Below are 22,020 nucleotides of genomic sequence, written 5' to 3'. Positions count from 1 at the left end.
TAATTATAACAATTACAACTTTGGATATAAAATACTAATGCTGTAGAAAGGCAAACAAAGAGATTAAAGTTGAAATCGAAAGGAATATCCACAAATACATAAATTTATCCTCCTAATTTGTTTTGACATTATTCGTTGGTTCGAAAATATAAATTTGAAAACCATTTGGGAAATAAAGTAAACGTTTCTAAACCTTCCATAAACCAGTTTAAGTTTGTTTGAATCGCAAAGATTTCGGTTAGAAAGAATCAAAAGAACTCTCAGACTCGAAAAAGAGTCCCAATAAAGTCCCTATATATCTATTAGAATCAGAAAATATCTTGGACTATATACTACATATGTATTTATAATATTCTATAATATATATCATACCATGTTTATGTGTGTTCTTTTCGGAATTCTTCTATAAGTATGTATGTTTTTACCGATTTTAATGAATGAATTGTAATGGTCGCTATGAAAGCTTTCATTGTGTGTGTGTGTACGTTTTTTTTCGCTATCTACTTAAATTTCAGATTTTTTTTGAGTACCCAAGGCCACAAAGTCCGAAATGATAATGTGCACTTTGATACTGTCATGACGCATACACAGACACACACACACACACACTCACACAAATTAACTTATGAAATTTAATTGGAATAATAAATTCTGTGTGCTTTTCTTTTTTATTAAACAAAATACACACACACACAGATAGAGAGAGAATGGTAGATATAGAGAGGATGAAGGGGAAGAGATACATGTCTGATATATATGTCATAAACTTTTATTAATAATGAAAACTGTACTAAAAATGGACGGGGCAATTTATTAAAAAGTCTCATTAGCCTTCTGACACTTATACCAAAGCGATATCTATGTGTATGTGTGTGTGTGTGAGAGTTTTATCACACAATACGCATACGCCACGAGATCCCTACGGGTGCTAATAACGTGGAAAAATAATAACGTAGAAAAAAAACACACACACACACACACTCTCAGAAATTGTTGGAAAAACTGCGATAAAGTAAAAAATTTTTGATATCAACACACAAATGATTAAAGAGGAAAATATATATATTGAGGGTGGGGGGAGGGGTAGATGGATGGGGATGGGGACTAACAATTTTTATGACCAGGGTAGGCAGGCAGTAGGCAGATGTAGGTTGCAGAAGTTGTCTGTGTCCGTGTCTCTATGTATGTATGTGTATGTGTGTTTTTAGTGCCATTGGAGATTAAGTATTTTTAATGCGAACTGCGACTGCGACTCTGACAATAAAAAATATATATATATATATTTATATATATATATTATAGGTACATAATATCGCAAAAAAATTTCAGTCAGCAATATCAATTTCCATATGTGTGAGTGGTGCATCAATCCAAAGAGAGAGAGAGAGATAGAGAGAGAGAGAGTGCGACACTGAGAGAAATTATCAAACAATGTGTTTTGATTTAATTTCAATAATAATACACAGTGAGAAAAATTCTCGCTGCTTTACGGCAAAATTGTTTCCTTGCATCACTGAAAGAAATGTTTCTTCAGCTTTTCGCTTAAATTTTGTTTATGCAGTTGCAGTTTTCGTTTTTTTCTCTCTGTGTAGTTCATATTACATGTAAGTTCACTTTGCCATGTGCTGTTTGAACAATATTTATTCGCTTTTGTATGAAAATCAATAAATTCTACACAATTTTTTCTCATTTCTTCTCTGTGCGCTGGCGCTGGGGCTGGGGGATGGCACTGTAAGAGGAATAGAAGGGAATGTGAGGGGTATGGAAGGGGCAGCTCATTATTAATATTTTCCTTTTTTACATTTTATATGCCTTTTGATATTGTATTTGGTTTCGCAATACAAGAAATCTATACACACACACACACACACACACACACACATCTGAAAGAAGCAAAAGGGAGCAAAGGGCTGCTTAAGTGTTTCTCTATTACGTCTAACCTCGTCTTTATTCTCATCCTTATGCGCCACTACTTCTTAAGCACTCGGCCAATATTATATTTGCTTTTAAATATTTTGATACACACACACACACACACACACACACACACAGAGGGACGACTCGAAGAGGATACTCACCCAAAGCTAGGCATTTTCTCATAAAAATTTCGTTGCCAAATAAGACGAAGTAGCTCCAAGACCTTTCCCATCTTAACCCCCTTCACACACACACACATATAAGAGGGAAAACGAGTGAAAGAGAGAGGGAGAGGGAGAGTGAGTGGGAGTGGGGGGTAAAAGTAACCCGCAGGCATATCGCAAAAACTTTGTGCCCAGAAAAATAAAGTAAAATAAAGTAAAGTAAAATAAAGGATGTGCCATGACAACCAAGAAACGAGAACCAAGGACCCAAGACCCCAAGACCTGACTGTAACTGGAAAATAATATTTCTTTCTTTTCTTTTTCCCTTTTTTTCTTCCTTCGTCCTTTTATTTTTGTGCTTGTGTTCTTGTTGTTGTTGCTCTGTCTTACTTTTGCGTTTTTCTTTTGAGTGTCAGAAATGGAAAAGAAAATAATTTGATGGTTTCATAAAGTTGCTTTGGTTGTGTGTGTGTGTGATAAAATTGCAAACTTCCCCCTCAACAATGCCCGAGTATGTATAATATATATGTATATGTGTATGTGTATGTACATATATCTCCCCCTGTGTGTGTGTGTGTGCAAGAGACGAAAGCATAGAAGCGAAAAATTTATGGAATTTTTTTTGTTCTGCGCTTCTGTGAAAAATTTTCTTCTATAGATTTCTTGAAAATATTGCTGCATACTTTTTGGGGTGGCTTGGCCACGGTGAAAGGCGAAAAGTACGTAGAGAAGTGAGAGGAGAGAAGAGACGCTAGACGAGACGAGATGCTAGATAAGATTGCGAATGCGACTTGGGACTCGGACATACGATAATTATTATAATGCCGATAATGAGAATGACCATAATGATAATAATGATGATGATTATTAAATGTACATACACACATATGTACATATATATGTATGTACGTACATATATATCTTTAGGAATATAGGATAGTATTGTATTAAGTATAGGACAGGATAGCCCCGCGCAAGTTTGGCATTACGCAAAAACTTTTGCTCAAATACACTTGCATTATTATAAAAATGATTATTATTTCCATCTCGCTCTACTCAAACACACTCTCACACACACACACGGAGAGAAATAAATAGCTTGGCTTATGTATGTATATAGCATTTGTCCTTGTGTCTGTGTGTGTGTGCTTCATTATTAATTTTTCTCGTATTTTTTTCATATTTTTCGTATTTTTATTTTATCATGCCCTCACACACACACACACACACACATAGCATTGGGGTGGAACTCATACACACACACACATATATATACACACACACATATATATACACACACTTACTCATTTTAGTTTATTGTACAAATAATATTTGATAGAAAAGAAAATTTTAGTGCACGAAAGAGATGGAAATACTAGTTGAGTTGGCTTCATTTTTGGTTCGTTGTTTTTGTTGTTAGCTTTTGCCTTTGGCTTTTATATATGCGAAGGGTGATAGAGGGGGGGGGGGGGGGGGGGGCTGATGGCGTGGTGGGATGGGGATGTAGGCTTTTCGATGGTGGGGTAAGGGGAAAATTAATTTTTCACTTCATTCGCCATGCGCCAAAGAGATGTGAAAGTGAAAATGAGAAACAACCAAAAAAAAAAAACAAAAAAAAAAAAAACTATATACATCGTATATTGTATATATATATTTGTATATATATAAAATTAAACTGAAAGGCAAATCGAATATAAGTATGGGTAGTGCTCATTAGAGACGAGAGAGTGTTTTTGTCTCTATGTGTAAGTGTGTGTGTGTGTGTGTGTGGGTGCGCGTTCATTGGTTTCTAATGAGATTTCTTACTAATGAGCATTGTACATAGAAATTCGAAATGTTTCCTTACAATTTTTTTTTTTTTTTTTTAAGGGTAAAGGACAGAGGTACGAGGGCATCGAAGAGAATGGCCAACAACAATGTATGTCAAAATTTCTCTCAATTCTTTCTCTAATCTTCTGCAATTAAAGATAAAAACGAAATTTTTCTTTCATTTCGTTGGGAATTTTTGGACTCTTTCAACTTAAATTTACTTGATTAAAAAAAATATAAAATCATAGGTAACCTGATTCTGATTTATTGCCATTCCGAATTTTCACTTTACATTTAAAAAAAAAAAAAGATTTTCATTTGATATATATTTAAAATTGGCATTTGATTTCATTAGTTGAAAGTCGTTCAAAGCAAAAGGTTATCATTTTTTCTGATAAAATATTTTCAAATTAAATAAAAACCCAAAAAAAAAAGAACGAAAAATAAAAGCGAAAAAAAAAAACAAAACACGAAAAAGGATTTGTGAAAAGAAAAACCCAATTTTTAATGTAAGTAGAAAATATTTTTAGCCATAAGAAACGCAATTTTATATCCATTTGCTGGCAACGGGAAATCGAGCTAGTAAGTAAGGAAAGTTTGGAAAAATCAGGCAAAGGTGTGGGAGGAGGGGAAGTTAAGGGCTGATGGTTAGGGAAACTAATCCATCAAGTATTGTTGTAATAGGAATAAATACGTTTAACAAACAAAACCTCACGAAATTCGGTTAGTTCTTAAAATCAATTTGTCGCACACATTTTGCCTCACCCCCCCTTCGCTATCCACTATCCCCTCCGCACACCGCACACCCGCCCTCGCATAAAACCCTTCAGAGGGATAGGAAGAGAGGGGTTGATTTAGAGTTTGATGGTTCGTTGGTTACACTCCTCCCCCCGTCATCCCTCAGGCATTGCGCGCCCTTTTCCAGGTCCCTTAAATTTTTGAGCCAAATGCATAATTTCAATTTGATTTTCAACAAGAATATTAATTGCAATAAAAGTGTGGCATATGGGCGCGGCATTGTCAATCATAACCTAGCCACAGTTTTCTATATAATTATATTTTAGTAAGAAGGAGAGGGAGTGCGGGGGGACGACGAGGACGAGGAGAAGGCCTAGTTGGGTGAGTGGGTTGATGATTGAGTTTCAGTCATTTGCATGTCTCGGACGCATTGCGTGTTGCGGCAGGCGTTCAAAATGGGCGGTAGATTGTTGTATTTTCTCGTTGTTTTAAATTTGATAATGATTATTTTTAGTAAAGGAAAGAGTGATAGAGAGAGAGAGAGAGAGAGGAGGGGGTGCGAGAGCGACTGTTAGGGAGGGCAAAGAGTTAGAACCATTTGTGGGTTTTGTTTACGTTTCGAGTGCACACACGTGTGCGGATGAAGGACATGCGCCTACAATTTAGTTTGGGAGAGGAGGTGTAACTGTGTGTGTGTGTGTGTGTGTGTGTGTGTGTGAGCGTGTGTAAAAGTGAAAGTGCCGGCAAAGTCGTCGTGTCGGCGTCATCGTCACACTGGACATGCCGACATGTGAAAGTGAAAGTCAATAGCAAACCTTGACCACTAGACGTGCAACACACACACACACACACACACACACACACACACACGTACACACACTCATAAAGAGAGACACACAACATTCGAATCCCGAACACACACAACTGCCGACCAATGAGTTTCAAATGTTGCTGCTGGTTGGCACATTTTGTTCGCCTGGTCGTTCGTTCAACCGGCGATTTCAACTACACACACTCACACACACACACACACACACACACACGTACACCGGGACACACATATGACACACAACTCGACTCTCTGGGATTCTCGCAATTGCCGGCTTGCTTCTCATGAGAGATGATGTCCAAATGCGCAGACTCAAAACGCAACTGGACGCTATGCGTAGGGCAGGACAACACGAGTATAAACAGGACAGGACAGGACAGATATATCCTTGGAGACGACAACTTCTTTGCCAAGTCACTTTCACTTTTCCCCCTTTTTTTTTTCTTCCTTTGAATGTAGATGCCACTGGGTAAATGGGTGGATATATAGGATGGCTGACACAAGTGTCTGTATATATACAATATATCCTGTAAAGTCAAAATCAATCTGTCAATCTGTGAAAATAAACACTTTGTTGTTGTTTTCGTTGTTGCTGTTGCTGCTGCTGCTCTTTCTGGTTTACCCATTTCCCAGGGGAAGAATTTAGATACCACAAAAACTGAAAAAACAAAACAAAGTAAAGTAAAGGAAGTTAAAAAGAGAGAAGAAAAGGATATACGGAAAGGAAATTGATAGAACGTGCCGCTTTCTAGTTCAAGAAGAAAACGATATAAGGTAAAGAAATGAGCGTGTCACTTTCTGGTTCAAAATAGAACCCTTCAGTGGGTTTAGTTTTCTTAAGAGAAGAAATCAAGTAACCTATATAGTCATATCATTCAATTTGTCAATGAGACTGCTAGATTTTAGAAAACTCTAGACTTCAGACCTAGCCTAAGCTTAATAGTAAAATTTTTCTATGAACTCAAGTCAAGTATTATATTATTAGGTGCTTAAAACACATAAGGATATGTTTTCGTATATAAATTCACGATCAGCATGAGATGCAGAGTCGGTGTCTGTCTGTCGTTCTCTGTGAATTAATTGGAAAGCTATTGAAATGAAACTTGATTTTAATTGAGATCAACTTTGACAATTCGTAGGATCAGATCACTATAACTATATAGAATCCAGCGATCGGAAAGTTTACTGTAGTGAAATATATCTTACAATTAGTAGAAATATAGAAGTTTTTAAAATATGTTAGATAAGATATATTTGTCTTTAACAATATTTATATTTCTCACCCCCTCACAAATCTAAAATCTTTTGTATACGATTGTAAAAGGTAGAATAAAATAGCTCAGATATTTGTGTATCAGAGAAGGAGACGTTTTTCTGACCTCAAAGATCAAGAAGATTCATACATACATATACATAAGTATGTACATATATATGTATATGTATGTATGAATCTTCTTGATCCGTATAAGATGTTGAGTCTATTTAGCTCCTTGTGTGCAGATTAACTTCACGCTCTCAATTTGAAAACTACTGTATTCAAATTTGGTATTTAATTGCATAATTGAGGTTAAGTATGGCAAGAAAAAATTACTTTATGATGAGGAAAATATTCTGTCTGCCCTTTTAATGCGCCCATTTTAAATATATGAATGTAAGTCTCAAGGGCAACAAGTAAATCATTTATGACGAACCACATCGACCTTTCTTCCTTCCTTTCCTTCTTCCTTGTCTAATCTGATCAGTGTCAATTTTACAATACGATCAACCTCAAAACTAATGCTATTGAAAGTCAATTACGTTCCAGCCTCTTTAAGGGCCAATTATATGAGGGTTACCTTTTCTCAAGTAGAATTCGGTGAGATCATAAAGATGCGACAAGATGATGTTGATAATGATGATGATGAGATTGAGCTGAAGACCGGGGTATGGGTATGGGTCTGGGCGTGGGCATATGAGGGTTGGAAAACTATTGTGGCTTGTCAGAGAGAGAGAGACCTTTCGCAAAGGCAATGTAACATTCCAAAAATTATAATAATAAAAATATAACTAACTGACTTGACTGAACTGCTGGCCGGTCTGTTGTCCTGGTTCTCCTCCTCCTCCTCCTCCTTCTCCTCCTGCTACTGCTCAGCCAGCAACCTCAACAACAACTGAAACGACTCCCGACTCCAACTCTGAACAGTAGCAAAACTTCATGGCACAAAGAACAAAAAAAAAGGGAGGGAACGGCACAGAGAGAGGGTAGAGAAGAGCGCAGGGGGGGGGGAGGGAAAAAAAAACAAATTGAAAAACTATCGAACAATGATAAATTGGCACGAGAGGCCAGGAAAAAGTCGACGTCGAAGTTGTCGCTGGTTGTAAATATATATACACAATATAATGTGTGTGTGTGTGTGTGTATATGTGTGGTGTGTGGTGGTTACTAAAAATTTGAAAAAAGGGGCGGAGCAATAATGGTTTTCCGAGCAGAGGCCGTTGCTCAGTTGTCGCCGCGTTGCTTTTCTCTATTGTATTTGATTTTTCTGTATTTTTTTTTTTTTTTTTTTTTAAGGGAAATTCTATGATTTTTGATATTTTGGGGTGTTTTATTGAGGTTTTTTTTTGGTTGTGAAAAAATATCATGATATGGGTAACGTGTGTGTGTGTGTGTGTGTGTGTGTATTGATGGAAAAACTATTAAATGTACAGTATTAGAGGGGGTAGCTGTGTGTGTGTGTGTGTGTTTGATTTTAGTATCAATGTTATTACTGTGTTTTGATTTTGCGCTCGTAACTGTTTCCATTTGGGGATTTTACAGTTGTTTTTTTCACAGTTTTTACGCTGCGTCATGCGACAGTTGACAACGAACGAGCCACTTGGCAGGACACAGCGGAGTGCATTAAGTGCGCATGTGCCGATCACTCGGAAAACCATCAAAGAGACGGCGCGACACTACGACACTACGACACTACGACACAACAAAAAAATCGCGACAAAACGAAAAGAAAGACGAAGAAAGCACCGAGCTTTGTGTTTTAGTTAGTTTGTTTGTTTTTAATTTTTTTAAGTGCATTTACAATATTAGACGAAAGTGTTAAAAAAAAAAAACAAAAATTTAATGAGTATGTTTTATTATCAAATTTTTTACTTAATTAAGAGACTTAGTTTTTGTTGTTTTTGATCAGTGATTGTTAGAAAATGAAAAGGATCAAAGAGTATAGTGAAAGTGTGGTAAGATATGATTGAAATCAAGTGACAACACACACACACACACACACACACACACACACACACAACGATCGTAGCCTATAAGGTGAAAGGATCAGTGAAAGATCGTGAAAAATTTTCAAGTTTTACAAAATTAACAAAAAGTGGGCTTAGAAATGCAAAAATTTTGAACAGATTTTTTTTTAAAAATTGAAAAAAATATTGACCTAAGCTTCTCTAGTCTAAAGCAATTGGAAAATTGTCAACCGATTTTCAAGTTTGTAGCCCGATTCAAAAGGAATTAAAGAAACAATCTTATCAATGTAGAGAGATTAAGACGAAATCACTGTAATGGCTATAGAAATAGAGTGAAGATCCTAAAAACATATCCCTAAAAAATCAGTGATGGATTTATTTGGTAGGGAAAATCTTCCAATGGGGGGAAAATCGGGCGTTCTTGGATATATAGAAAAAAAAAAATATTTATCACTTGAGGATCCGCCACTGCACAGAATGGATCTTCTAATATCATGGACATTAGCAGGGTGGGGGAAAAAGTTCTTGGGTCTGAACATCGATCATTTTAATAGTTTTTGAACTTCTTTGGTTTATTTTATGACCAATCTTTGGCAGTAGTTACATACTGATTAAATGCCAACGAAAAATATTTCTAAATTTCAAAATTTTTGCCTTATACTTTTCCTAATATTCTTATCAGATACAAATTGACGTATCATCGAAATACTTTCAACAAGTATCAAATGTGTCTTTAACTTTTCTAAAAATTTCCTCATCATTTTGTTTCATATTTGAAAAATATCATTAAGGTTTATTTATTTATTCCAATTTTTTTATTATTTATCCGACTGATTTTAATATCAGATATTGGAAATTATACCAGATATTAATCAATTTTTATTCAAATATTTTTTTAAAGGGATGTACCCCTATATTCCTATTTTATTCATTCGACTGATCTATTGAAGATATTGATAAATTTTGAAAATATCAATCAATATTTAATTCTTTTCAATTTGGCTCGACTGATGTTTTAAATTTATAAAGAAGTCTTTATGACTCAATAAATATAATTTTTAGTAACCTTTAGAAGACTTTTTGCAAAGTGTAAAACTAAAACTAAAAGTAGTATTCAAAATGATCTAAAGCTTGCTTTTTCAAAGGATCAAAGGCAAGTTCAATTCAAGTGTCGGAAGAAAAGTGTCAGATGCTTTGTTATTGAAATTACTGATATATATCTCTCTGATTTTAATTGGATAGACTGAAAGTAGGCAATTAGTTTCAAGTCCTTCTACATATGTATGTATGTAAGGATGCTCGGTGGTTCTATATAACCTCCTGCCTATGTGTGTGTGTGTGTGTGTGTGTGTATACCTAAAGAGTAAGAGATAGGTACATGGTTTGTCTGTTTACACTCTGTTGCCATTTTCATTTAGAACATTTTTCTTATACATGCAACACCCCAAAAATACCTCACCCCACATCCCCCTCACACACACACACACACAAGCATATACAAAGACAAGTAGGCAAGAAGGAGAAGAAAAAAAATCAAATAAAATAACATCAAACTACCTTAGGCTTTATAAAAATCCCAACCAAATACAGCAACCAGGCCACCCACACCCCACACCCTGTACCCCCCACCCCCCATACCTACACACACACACATACATACATATATTTACAAACACACACACACACACACACACACAGATACATTGAATGAGAAATGCGCACATCCTGGCAGGCATTTTTGCTTAACTCCTCCAAAAAGTACAAGAAGCACACAAAGGAGGGAGAAGATGATGGGAGGTAGGAGGATTGCAGAAATTGTATAAAAGGAAAGTCAACAGCAACAAGAGGAAAATCTACGAGAACCAATTTCCAACCATGGAAACTTAATTTATGTCTGCAGCATAGTTGAGAATATTTTTCTTTTCTGTTTTTCGAGAAAAATAGGAAAAAAAAAACAGCAAGAAGAAAATTTCGGTTTATTTCGACATTTTTTTTTTTTTTTTGGCTTGCCTCACGGCCGTTGCCTGGTTGCTTGGCAGCCCCCGGCCCCCGAAACTCCACCCACTTCGCCCCCTCCTCTATTCCATCTCTCTTGCTCCACTATGGGCTTGTCGCCCTTCCATTTGTCGTTCCCCCCTTTCACTCTTGGTCTTCTTTTACTATATTGGCTTTCCTTCCTCTTTTTTTTTTTCTTCCTTTTTTGCTGTTTTCTTGAGAATCAAATTTATTTTACCAAGTCATGTTGAAGAAAATTTTTATAAGTTTTATGCTCAGCTCAAGTGATGGGTGGGGGGGTGGAAGGAGAGAAGAGGAGAGGCCCGAATGTTTGTGGGGTGTGGGGGGACACGGGGACTGGTAAATATTACAGTGGGCGGTTGTCAGGATATATATATATATATTCTCTCTCACCCACTCTGTGTGTGTGTGTGTGTGTTTGTGAGGCGCAAAAAGTTTGTGTGTGCCACACACAAAATAAGCAAAATTTGTATTCCTTAAATCGGATGACTTTGTATAAATTTTCGTGTGCGCCCTGGCAATGGGGTTGTAAGTGTGTGTGTGTGTGTGTGTGTGTGGGTGGGGGTGTGGGTGGGTGATTGTGTGTGTGCATGGCAGCTGGGCGCATAGCAAACAAAAAGTTTTTTTCTATACATGTTGGACACACACACACACTAAGACTCTAAGATATACATATGTATATGTATTTGTGTATATAATGGAAAAATTTTTCATAGAATTTGCACAAAAATGAAAAAGTGTAGCTAGAAGAGGAAAATGGACGAGAAGAAGGCCGAATAGAAGGAGGAGAAGGGTGGGGAGGAGGGGAGCAGGAGAAGGCAATGATGGAAAAGCAGCAGCAGAGAAATGAAATTAAGCTCATAAGGAAATGAGACACAAATGCCATAAGTGTGTGTGTGTGTGTGTGTGTTAGTTGGAGGAAAAACATTTCTCGCACGATTCTTCTTCAAGGGTCTCTGGCCAAATAAAATTGAATGGAATTTGGCAAGCTTTTTTCTCATTTTTCTCATTTTACTTTTTCCTTTTTTTTTTTTTTTTTTTTCGTTTTCATTTTCTTAGTTGTTGTTTTTGTTGTCCTTCTGGTACATACTGGTTTTTGTATATTACACATAATACAATTTAAGCCCCAAGCTATATATTAGTTACACTGAAAGAAAATTTTCACCAGACTTGTCTTTTCCCTTGTCTCTCATGTTGTCTAGAACTGAAAGTTCTGCATCAACAATTGACGTCTTTTCTTTATAGGCCATTTCTGCATTCTATTTAATTTTTCCCTTTCTATATATTATCTTTATAAAACTATTTGTTGCTTCTCATTTGTCACTATTGGCAATTAGACTTATACATATATTCTGATGTACATATGTATTTTCAAAAAAATGTTGAGATTTTGTTCCTGAATTCATTTTGTCTCCTAAGCTAAAGTAGAAGATGGAATAAACTTCCATATCTAATAAAGGCAGAAATTATTCAATCTTTTCTTGAAAATTAAGACGACGACCTTTTTTTGAACCCTACAAAAAAAGTAGTAACTGTAGTGAACTAATTTTGGCTCAGAATTCAATTGAAAATCATAATTTTTGGTCTCTCGACTTGATTTTGTTTTACATGACTTATTATTATGAGTTCTCTTGTACTAAAAAAGAAACTAAATTGAATTCCACGTCGAATAAAATAGTTTTGATTGAAGTGGGAATACATTAAGATCATTTTCAGCGCATCGCAAAAATGTGTAAACATATCTTGAAGAGAAATGAAACTTAAGAGGGGGTTAGAATTTGATAATTCATTAAGAGAAGGAGGAGCTACTAGAAAAACCTACTCTATACATGCATTTTGGTGACACAGCAAAAACAAATATATATATATATATACATATGTATTATATACACTTTAATTTAGTTAGTTACGCTTAGCATGGTCCCAAATTAAGTAAAGTGAAAACCCTTTGGGGCTTCCTTTTATATTTTGTTTTATTTTTTGATGTATTGGAAAGTGCATTGTCATTGATTTGTTGTTGTTTCTTTTGCCTTCCCATTTTATCTTATATAGTAATATCATCCAAAATGGCTGCTTCTATATATGCCACCCCACCGCCAGATCTGAGTAGCGAGGACACTGCTCTTTCCGATGTATCCAATTCATCGACACTTAACACAAATCGTGGCAATACGACACAAGAAGCCTCAGCAGCAGCAGCAGGAGGAGGAGGAGCAGCAGCAACAACAACAACAACAACGACACCAACAGCCGGAACAACAACAACAACTACTACTATAACAACAACACCAACAGGAGCGAGGGGAAGAACCGAAGAGTCGAAAACTGAAGACACAGACATTGGAGCCATGTCACCCAATCAACAATTGGATAAAGAGACGGAAACCGAGCTAGAAGAGTCAAAAGTCACAGCGGGAAGCAACACAAATGAGTCGCTGGACGATGGCGACAATGAAACGGGAATGCCAATTGGAATGGGTGTGGGAGTGGGTGCTGGAGCTGGAGCTGGTCAGCAGGAGGCCAATGCTATGGCGGCAATGGCTGTGGCAGCAAATGCAGCAGCCATGCAGCTGCAGCTGCTGGAAGCCCTCAATGATGCGGCCAAAAAGCGACGCAAACAACACAATCCCAGTCGTCTGGATGCCCTGAATTTGAGTGGTGGCGGCGGTGGTGAAAGTAATATAGCCACTGGCATGGATATAGATGGAGTCGATGATGCGGATGCGGATGCGGATGCTGGTGAAGATTATGAAGAGAAGCTATCGAAAATGTTTCTACCCAAGTCGATAGAACAGTTGAAAGAGACATTCGAAATGCTGCAGCATCAGCAGCAAAAGCAGCAACGTGAAGCCGATGAGGAGCATGAATTAGATGAGCAGCAGGACCAAGACCAGGACATATCACAATCTCAGGCAGAGGGCAAAAATAATGATGAGAATGCAACCATTAGACAGAATCCGTATCAGACATTCTGTAAGGAATGTGGCGAGAATTTTGAAACAGAATTCAAGCTAAGTCTACACATGCTGCAGGATCATGGCAATCAGGATCCCGAGGGTAATGAAATTGAGCCCATGGATTTCTTGGCCTCAATCAAAGTGAAGCTGGAACGGGAGACGGACAGTCCGCAGCAGCACCACCATCAATCGCATGGCCATCATCAAGAGGAGCAACAGTTGCAGCAGTCACAACAGTCGCAGTCGCAGTCGCATCAGCAACAGTTGCAATTGCATCCATCGGACTTAACCAATGGACATGCCAAGGAGCAGGAATTGTGGTTTAATGCCATGACACAGCAGCAGGCAGGAGGACATCCTGGCTTCCCCTTTGGACCTGATGCAGCAGCTGCTGCGGCCGCCTTGGGAGTGGGTCATGGTGGCTACCTTCCACTATTGGGCATGCCCGGTTTTCCCGGTGTCGATGGCTTGAATCGTCCGCCATTGCGCATCTTCAACCCGGAGGCCTATTGCGAGCTCTGCAACAAGGAGTTCTGCAATAAGTATTTCCTGAAAACCCACAAGGCCAATAAGCATGGCATCTTTGATCCAGTGGGTGATGGTGGCATCTCCTCCTCCACTCCCAATCCCGGCAGCATCATCAACAACAATAATAATAATAATAACAACAATAATAGTACAAATACCATTAACAATAACAATGGAAATCCAGCGTCTTTGATGTTTCAAATGCCGTCACGTGAGATTGCAGCCCCAGCTGCCATACCGAAGCCGGAGCAACAACAGGCAGGTCCAGGATCTGGATCATCTGCTGCTGTCGCCCCACCGTCAGCTTCAGTTCATTGCGATATCTGTTCAAAACGTTTCACCAATGTCTTTGCCATGCGACGTCATCGGGCCAAGCAGCACGATCAACAGCAACAGCAGCAGCAGGTGATAGCAGCCGATTCCACGGGACCAGCAACAGGAGCCCCACCACAATCATCATCATCATCATCGTCAGCAGCACAAAACACATTGCAATCGCAGCGGGATAGCCCCAATGAGGCGCTTATCAAGCAGGAAGAGATATCCGAGATGAAACCATTCAAATTGCCCGATGGCTTTCGTGAGGATTTCACTCTGGAGCAGGAGGATATGAGTTTCGCTCCACAGCCCAGAAAGATGTCATCGCATTTGCATCAGCAGGCACGTGACTCCAATTTCAGTCCGGATAAGCTGCGTCGCTTGGGTGTCCAGTATCCCGAATACTTTTGCGAGATCTGTTTCAAAGAGTATGCCAATCGTTATTTTTTGCGTACTCACAAATGGAAACGTCATGGGATATTTGTACCTCCAGAAGAGTCGGCAGCTTCAAATGCTGGCAAGGATTTAGAGGTGCCTCCACCGCAAATGAACTCTTGGCCATTTATGCCACTTAATTTGATGTTGGCCAAGGCAGCAGCTGCTAGCATGGAACAGAATGATATGGAGCAGGATGGCAAGGATCATCTAGAGCAGGAACAGCAGCCAAGCAAGCGTATCAAATTGGAGCCGCTCAATGATAGCTACGACGACGAGAAGACAAACGGAGGAGTGGGAGGAGGAACTGCAGCAGCAGCTGCTAATCCCTCCTCTGTGGTTGGCCTACAGAATTTACAGAAACTTCAATCGATGCTGCAGCAGCTCAACGATTTCAATGGCAAACGACCACTGCCCTGTCATCTGTGTGGCCGCGAACTGGAGCATCAGTATGCCCTGCGGGCTCACCTGATGACCGAGCATGCCGGGCAAATGCAATTACCCCTGCCATTGGGTCAAATGCCCCTGGTGGCCGGAGAGCCACCACATCCGCTGGCCGCCATGTATGGCCAGTCGCTGCCCAAACTATCGCCAGGAGGATCAGTCGCGGATGTGGGCCCCATGCCCATTGCCCCATCGCCCACCAATGAGCTGCGCTGTCAGCCCTGCGAACGTGACTTCTCCAGTCCACAGGAATTCAAGCAACATATCGCCGAAATGCATTTGACACGCTCCGGTTCTCTGATGCCCGGCGGTGGGGAGGGTTTCTTCACGCCCGCCGACACACGTCCCGCCCTACCGGCGGCCGGGGTTGTTCCAGCAGCGCCAGCCAATCGTCCAGCCTACACCATCACGCCGACCAGCAGCTACTGCGAGATCTGCAACAAGGAGCTATGCAACAAATACTTTATGAAGACCCACATGCAACGCATGCATGGCATTGAGATCGAGAATGGGGCCCAGATTGGCGGCGTTGTGTGCAACATATGCAACAAGGAGCTATGCAGCAAGTATTTCCTGCGTGTTCACAAGCACAATACGCATGGCATTGTCGAGGAGGGTTCTCCCTTGCCCCAGCCACGTGGACAGAACGGGGTGAAGATGGAGGCAGCTGCAGCAGCAGCCCAGCAGCAGCAACAACAACAGCAGCAGCAGCAGCAGCAGCAACAGCAGCAACAACAGCAACAGCAACAACTCTTGGAGCAGGAACTCAATCTCTCGCCACCAAACGCAGGATCCAGCCAGGGCGATGGCCCTGGTGAGATTTGTCCTCTATGTGCTCGGCAATTCCGTAGCTTCAAGTGGCTACGCACCCATCTGATAAGCGAACACGGACCAGCTGGCCTAGAGAAGCTCAGGGACTTGGAGCCCTCATCCCTAGCCGGTCTGTCCAATTCGGCATCCAACAATTCCAATCATTCCAGCAAGCCAAATAGCCCAACGCTCAAGATACCCAATGGCCATGCGGCGGCACCGGTTACACCAGCTGTAGCAGCTGGAGTTGCAGCTGGAGCAACTGCACCCAATTTGGCTCAGGCTCTGCAGAATCTGAATGCCCAGCATTTGTTTGGACAAATGCAACAGCAACTGCCCAAGGGCTTGCCCCTACCCGGACTCCCGAACATGTTTGCTGGGGCAGAGCAGCAATCGCAACGATTCAAGGAATACCAGTGCTCCCTGTGCCCCTTCACGACACCCTACTATGCTTTCCTCTTTATTCATGAGCGTTCGCACGCCTTGCTCAACAATGGACAGGCATCTGGCGAGGCATCTGAGAATAATCCCCCATCGACGACAGCCAGCTCCAGTTCGGGAGCAGGAGGATCAGCAGCAGTAGTAGCAGCAGCAGCAGCGGCAGCGGCAACGGAGATGGCAAACCTCAAGTCCTCATCATCATCATCATCTTCTTCAGCGAATTCCACAAAATCGAAAAGTAAATCAAGTAAATCGGCCCTAAATAACGATACAATGATGATGATGGATCATGCGCTGGATGTGCCCACCAATTTAAGCATCAATTCCCATTCCCAGAAGGCCAACTCGCCCATAGAATCGCCGAAAGCCCATTCGAGATCACCCAAGAATCGATCGACCTCATCTTCATCGCCGAATTCATCGCCGCCCAAGGGCAATACACCGAATGGCCTGGTCCTGGCGGCAGCGGCCGCATCGTTGGCCACACTTCAACAGCGTTCGGCGGCCACCTCGCCCTTCGAGGATTGCAATCAGCTGGCCAATGGCAGCGGCAAACCGGTGTCCTATGCCCAGCCCGAGAAGACAGAGGAAGCATATCAAATGCAGGCCTTTCATCTGCAACCAGTCGATGCCGAAGCTGAGATACGTTTTGCCCCAGCTCTGGTGTATTTACCAGTGCGCGGAGGTCGTCCAACGGAATCGTCGGCCATCATTAGCTTTAGGCTAACGCCGGCTTAAAGCCCCCACTCCCACTCCCACCCCGACCCCCAAAACCCCTCCTCCACCAAAACACACTCACACACACAACACAAGCAACACCCGTTCCCCACATAAAATGAAAGCAACATATGATGTACACAGTGTTGCCAGCGTAAGTGAAAAATCCTTTTTTCCCTGCCCCACCTACACACACCACCCAAAGAACCACCACAAAACGACACCCAAAAAATTCCATCTCAAGAAAATCCTCCATTTAACTAAGTATATATAGTAAGAAATAGTGGAACTACAAAAGACTGAGTGCGCATATTAGTTGAGCTCATTATTAAACAAAAACTAAAAAAAAAAAAAACTAAAAAAATATATACTTAACATTAAACCAAAAACCAAAAAAACAAAACAAAACATAAAACAAAAGCATAAAATAACAATGAAAAGAAACTTAAATCTGAACTGGTTTTATGTCCAACATAGAACTAAACGAAACAAATTATAATAACCCATATAACTGAACAATAACAAGTCCGTTTTAGCTGGCAACACTGGCCAATACCTTCTAACCCCGTTCCACCTCCCCCTTCCTGATCATCCCAACATATACTCCCCACACACGAAAAAACAAAACAAAAAAAACATTTTTTTTTTTCATAAACATAAACAAAAAAAATCATAAAGAAATATAAAAAAAAAAAAAACAAATGAATCAAAATCAAAAATATAATATAATATATATATATATAACATATATCTCTCTAGTGATTAAATATCAAAGTTCCTATGCGTAAATGGTAAATATATCGTAAAAGAAAATGTCAGAGGAAAAACCAAAACAGAGAAGGGAAAAAAGAAAACAAAAAACAAGTGGGGGAAAATGGAAAATTAAATACGTACATTACATTTTTAAGGCTCGATGATTGTAGAAGATAATGATGTAGATGATCCAAACATATGGACGGGCAGCAGGGCTAAAGGATATATAGTAGAGAGGAGGGCAGTAACGGCAGCAAGAAGAAGAAGAAGAAGAGATAACACTAACCTACATAAAACACAACAAAAACAAAAAAGAACAAGAAATAATATCTCTCATGTGTAGTAGCAACAGCAGCTTAAAATCAAAATTAAAATTATACAATACAATTTATACATAAACTTATATACAAAAAACTATATAGGTTATTTGCATATTTATATATATGTATATACATATATATATATATATAGACGAAAAGTATATGGCTGGGTTTTCGTGTGCTTTTAGGTTAGAACTTTCAATTTCGGTTTTCGTAGAATGCACAAAAAATTTTGCTCAAGAAAAAATTTCAAGATAGAAATGATTTATGAAAAACAGACACAAATACATTTAGTTTCACACACACACACACACACAGACAAGTAAATTGAACAACAATTGTATATAGCATAGATTGAGAGAATATATATATATATATATATTGATATATATATATATATTTAAAGTAATATGGGCGCCAGCAAAGTTTTTTCTATGAATCTAAAGAAAAGAAGAAAAAAAACGCAACTCAGGGCAAAAGTACAATGACCATTAGTACTTTTACTTTTATAAAAAACAAAACAAACCAAAAAAAAAAAAAAACAAATAATATATATAAATTGAAATAGCTAAAATATAATTGCATAAATAATTAATAAATATAACAACAAAAATGTTAAACAATTTAAACTATAACAAGAACAACCAAAAGAAAACCCCAAGAACACACACAAATTGCTACCTCAGACGGACTTGAAAACAATAATTTAAATAAATGAATTTATCAATGAAAAAAAAAAAACAAAAACCAAACAAAATGCTAAAAATTATAAACGAAAAAAGTAAATGAAATTTTTTTAGAAAATTTACCGCACACAAAAAAAAACAAAAAAAAAAAAAAACAACAAAAAACCACAAAAGAAAACAAACCAAAGCACAAAGAAGAATAATTTTAATTCATTCCATTTAGTTTAATATATAATATATGTTTTTTTTTTTTACCTAATTTACTATTACACATTTAAGAAAGAGAAAGAAAGAATTTGCCTTAGACAAATCTTTCTTCAATCCCAAAAAAAAGAAGCTAGTCCAAGCCACTGACATTCCCCCCCCATACCATAAATCACAATTCTAGTCAGAAAAACCAAAAAAAAAAAAAAAAGAGATTCAAAATAAATCTGGTTGCCAGATTTGGGTTGAGCTTTTTGTAACTCTCTTAATTTTAGTTTATTATTTGTGTTTTCTCATTTTTTACTTGGGACTTGCCTGAGGAACTTTTTGAAAGCAAAATTCGTAAGTTTTTGTCTATCAAAAAGTTCTATGGCTTTCCCTTTCCCATACACACACACACATAGATACAGAAATAAAATTAATTTCAAAAAATCGACATACAGCGACGATTTATTTGCTATAATTTAAATTTTTTTTTTAAAAACGTGTGTTTTTTAAAATGCTGCGTGCCTTTTAGCAAATGCGTCGCTGTTTGTTGTTAATCAAAAATCCAAAAAATAAATCTAAAAGAGAGAGCAAACAACAAAACTAAACAACATAAATCCAACATGCATTAGCATATAATTTGATTTTTTCTATTTCTTAGTTAATTATATACACACATATACATACATATATATACATATATATTTTAATTTTGTATAAATCATGAGTATGAAAAAAAAAAATAATAATAATAAATAATCAGCATATTGTTAAATTTCATTTTGTTTTCTTCTAATTTTTTGTATTCTTCTTAATTTACTTTGTTTGATAACATTATTTGTTTTATTTATTTTTTGAGTTGTTGTTGTTGTTGTAACGAAAGTGTGCCAGAGCGATAGAGAGAGAGAGAGAGAAGGAGCCCAGCCCAGAAACCACAAATTGATTTGACACTTTTCAATAATCATCTTATCGCCCCTTAAAAAGTTGTCATTGATTATTGTAAATTGCCCCATAGACAAGACCTTTTTTATGTTTTCTTTAGAGTTTGGTTTTTTTATAGGGGTCGGTTTTAGGTTTTTTTGTTTTCTTCAAAAGTGTTCACATATGCTGGCCCTTTTGTAAATGAAAAACCCATAAATGACCTTAGAGAGAGAGAGAGAGAGAGAAGTGAAAGTTGAGTTTGAGAGGGACAAAAAAGTGTGTATCAATTATTATATTGATATTTGATTGAAACTTTCATTTATAATTTGTCATGTCTTACTCTCATTTAGATTTTTCTATTTCTTTGATAAATTTTTTTTTTTTAAATCAAGCAAGGCAGCTGCATTTTTTTTTTTTTTTGTTTTTTGTGGCACCCTCATAAAAAAATGAAAATGCTTCCGGTTTTGACCAAAACTACCCCACACCTACTCCTCCTCCTCTTCCTCCTACTTCACACAGAGAGAGAGAGAGGTTGGCGATAACACACACACACACACACACATACACACCAACCCAGCATGGTCAAATGCATTTCTATCGAGGGTCAAGCCCTTGGAAAATTCAAATTGTGCAGCTGCTGGTATTAAAAATGAAAAACAAAAAATAGTAAAAACGAAGGAAATTCAAAAAAGGAAACTGAAAAAAAGGAACCCCCACCCCTCTCACCATCAATTGCAATTTCTAAAGCGCATGTATAGTATATTCTTTTGATTAAAAATACGCTGACCCTTCATAAAACACATTAAGTTTCTGTATGATTCACATTAATATTCAGATTGAGATTTAGATTCTCTCACCCTGCATTGCACATTTAATTATTTGTCACGTGTCCATGCAAATTTCATCTCATTGATTGGTTATTCGATACATTTGCCGGCAGCAATCGGCAATTAAGGCAAAAACAGAAAAAAAAAAAAAAAAGGAAAAGGAAAAACCCATCAACCCCCCCTCAATCCAAATGATTGTTTCCTTCAGAAGAAAAGACTTTACGGGGTGGAATGCAAATTGCAAATATTCTATAGATTTTCCATTGAATTTCTTTGGGTTTTTTTTTCGACTGTTTTTGGCAATTTATAATGGAGTGCAATTGCAATTGTTGTTAGGCACCCTGCCAAAAACTACAAAAACTGCAAAAATTGCAAAAACTATTGCTTAGAAGGGGATGTTTAGCATTGTCGTTGCAAATATTTGCATGTTTAAAAATACAAAGAAATGCAAAAAAAAAAAAAAATTGTTTTCCAAGGGTGTCCCATTCTTCTACCCTCCGATTCCATCCCCCTCTAAGCAAGCAATGGCTTAGGGAAATGAGAAAATTTAGTTACATATATTGACATTTTTCGGGCACCCAAAAATTCGAAATGCAAATTTTGCAGAGCATGAAAGACCATAAAAATGAAGTGAAATGAAATGAAATGACATTTTATTAATGGGCATATCCCATATTGAAATTATGACCAAGCGTTAACAATTTCCTATTGAAAAAGTTATAGATAAGAGATTTTAGTTACGGATTATTTTCCTTTTTTTTTCTATTATATTTGGGCTGAGTTACAGTATTTTCTCTGGACTTTTGAAGACATCAATGTGATTTTTGTTAATTTGTTTTTTGTTTTCCATTTTTTAGTTCTTCCAGCAAGCACAAAATCAAAAAAAAAAAAAAAAAACACTAAATAACTAACGAAATAAGTAAACAATTTTACAAAAACCAAAAAAAAAAAAAACACTTGCAACGTACCTTTAAATGAG

At 38.0% G+C, this 22,020-nt stretch overlaps 1 protein-coding gene across 1 annotated transcript; it reads left to right on the top strand.

Moving 5' to 3' along the window:
* The first annotated feature begins 4,373 nt into the window (after nt 1–4,373).
* LOC6646139 lies at nt 4,374–17,700 on the top strand. Its single transcript, XM_023177923.2, has 2 exons — nt 4,374–4,399; nt 12,748–17,700. Exon 2 carries the CDS (start codon nt 12,762–12,764, stop codon nt 17,364–17,366), a length of 4,605 nt encoding a protein of 1,534 aa, XP_023033691.1. The 5' UTR covers nt 4,374–4,399; nt 12,748–12,761; the 3' UTR covers nt 17,367–17,700.
* Nucleotides 17,701–22,020: the final 4,320 nt, after the last annotated feature.

The sequence above is a fragment of the Drosophila willistoni genome, assembly GCF_018902025.1.
Source record: "Drosophila willistoni isolate 14030-0811.24 chromosome XR unlocalized genomic scaffold, UCI_dwil_1.1 Seg105, whole genome shotgun sequence".
NCBI classification, from domain to species: Eukaryota; Metazoa; Arthropoda; class Insecta; order Diptera; family Drosophilidae; genus Drosophila; species Drosophila willistoni.
Note: the sequence above shows the minus strand (reverse complement) of the source record. Positions and strands in the feature narration are given on the sequence as shown.

Coding starts and splice junctions, on each gene's coding strand:
- LOC6646139 (XM_023177923.2), top strand. CDS start 12,762: ATGGCTGCTTCTATATATGCCACCCCACCGCCAGATCTGAGTAGCGAG.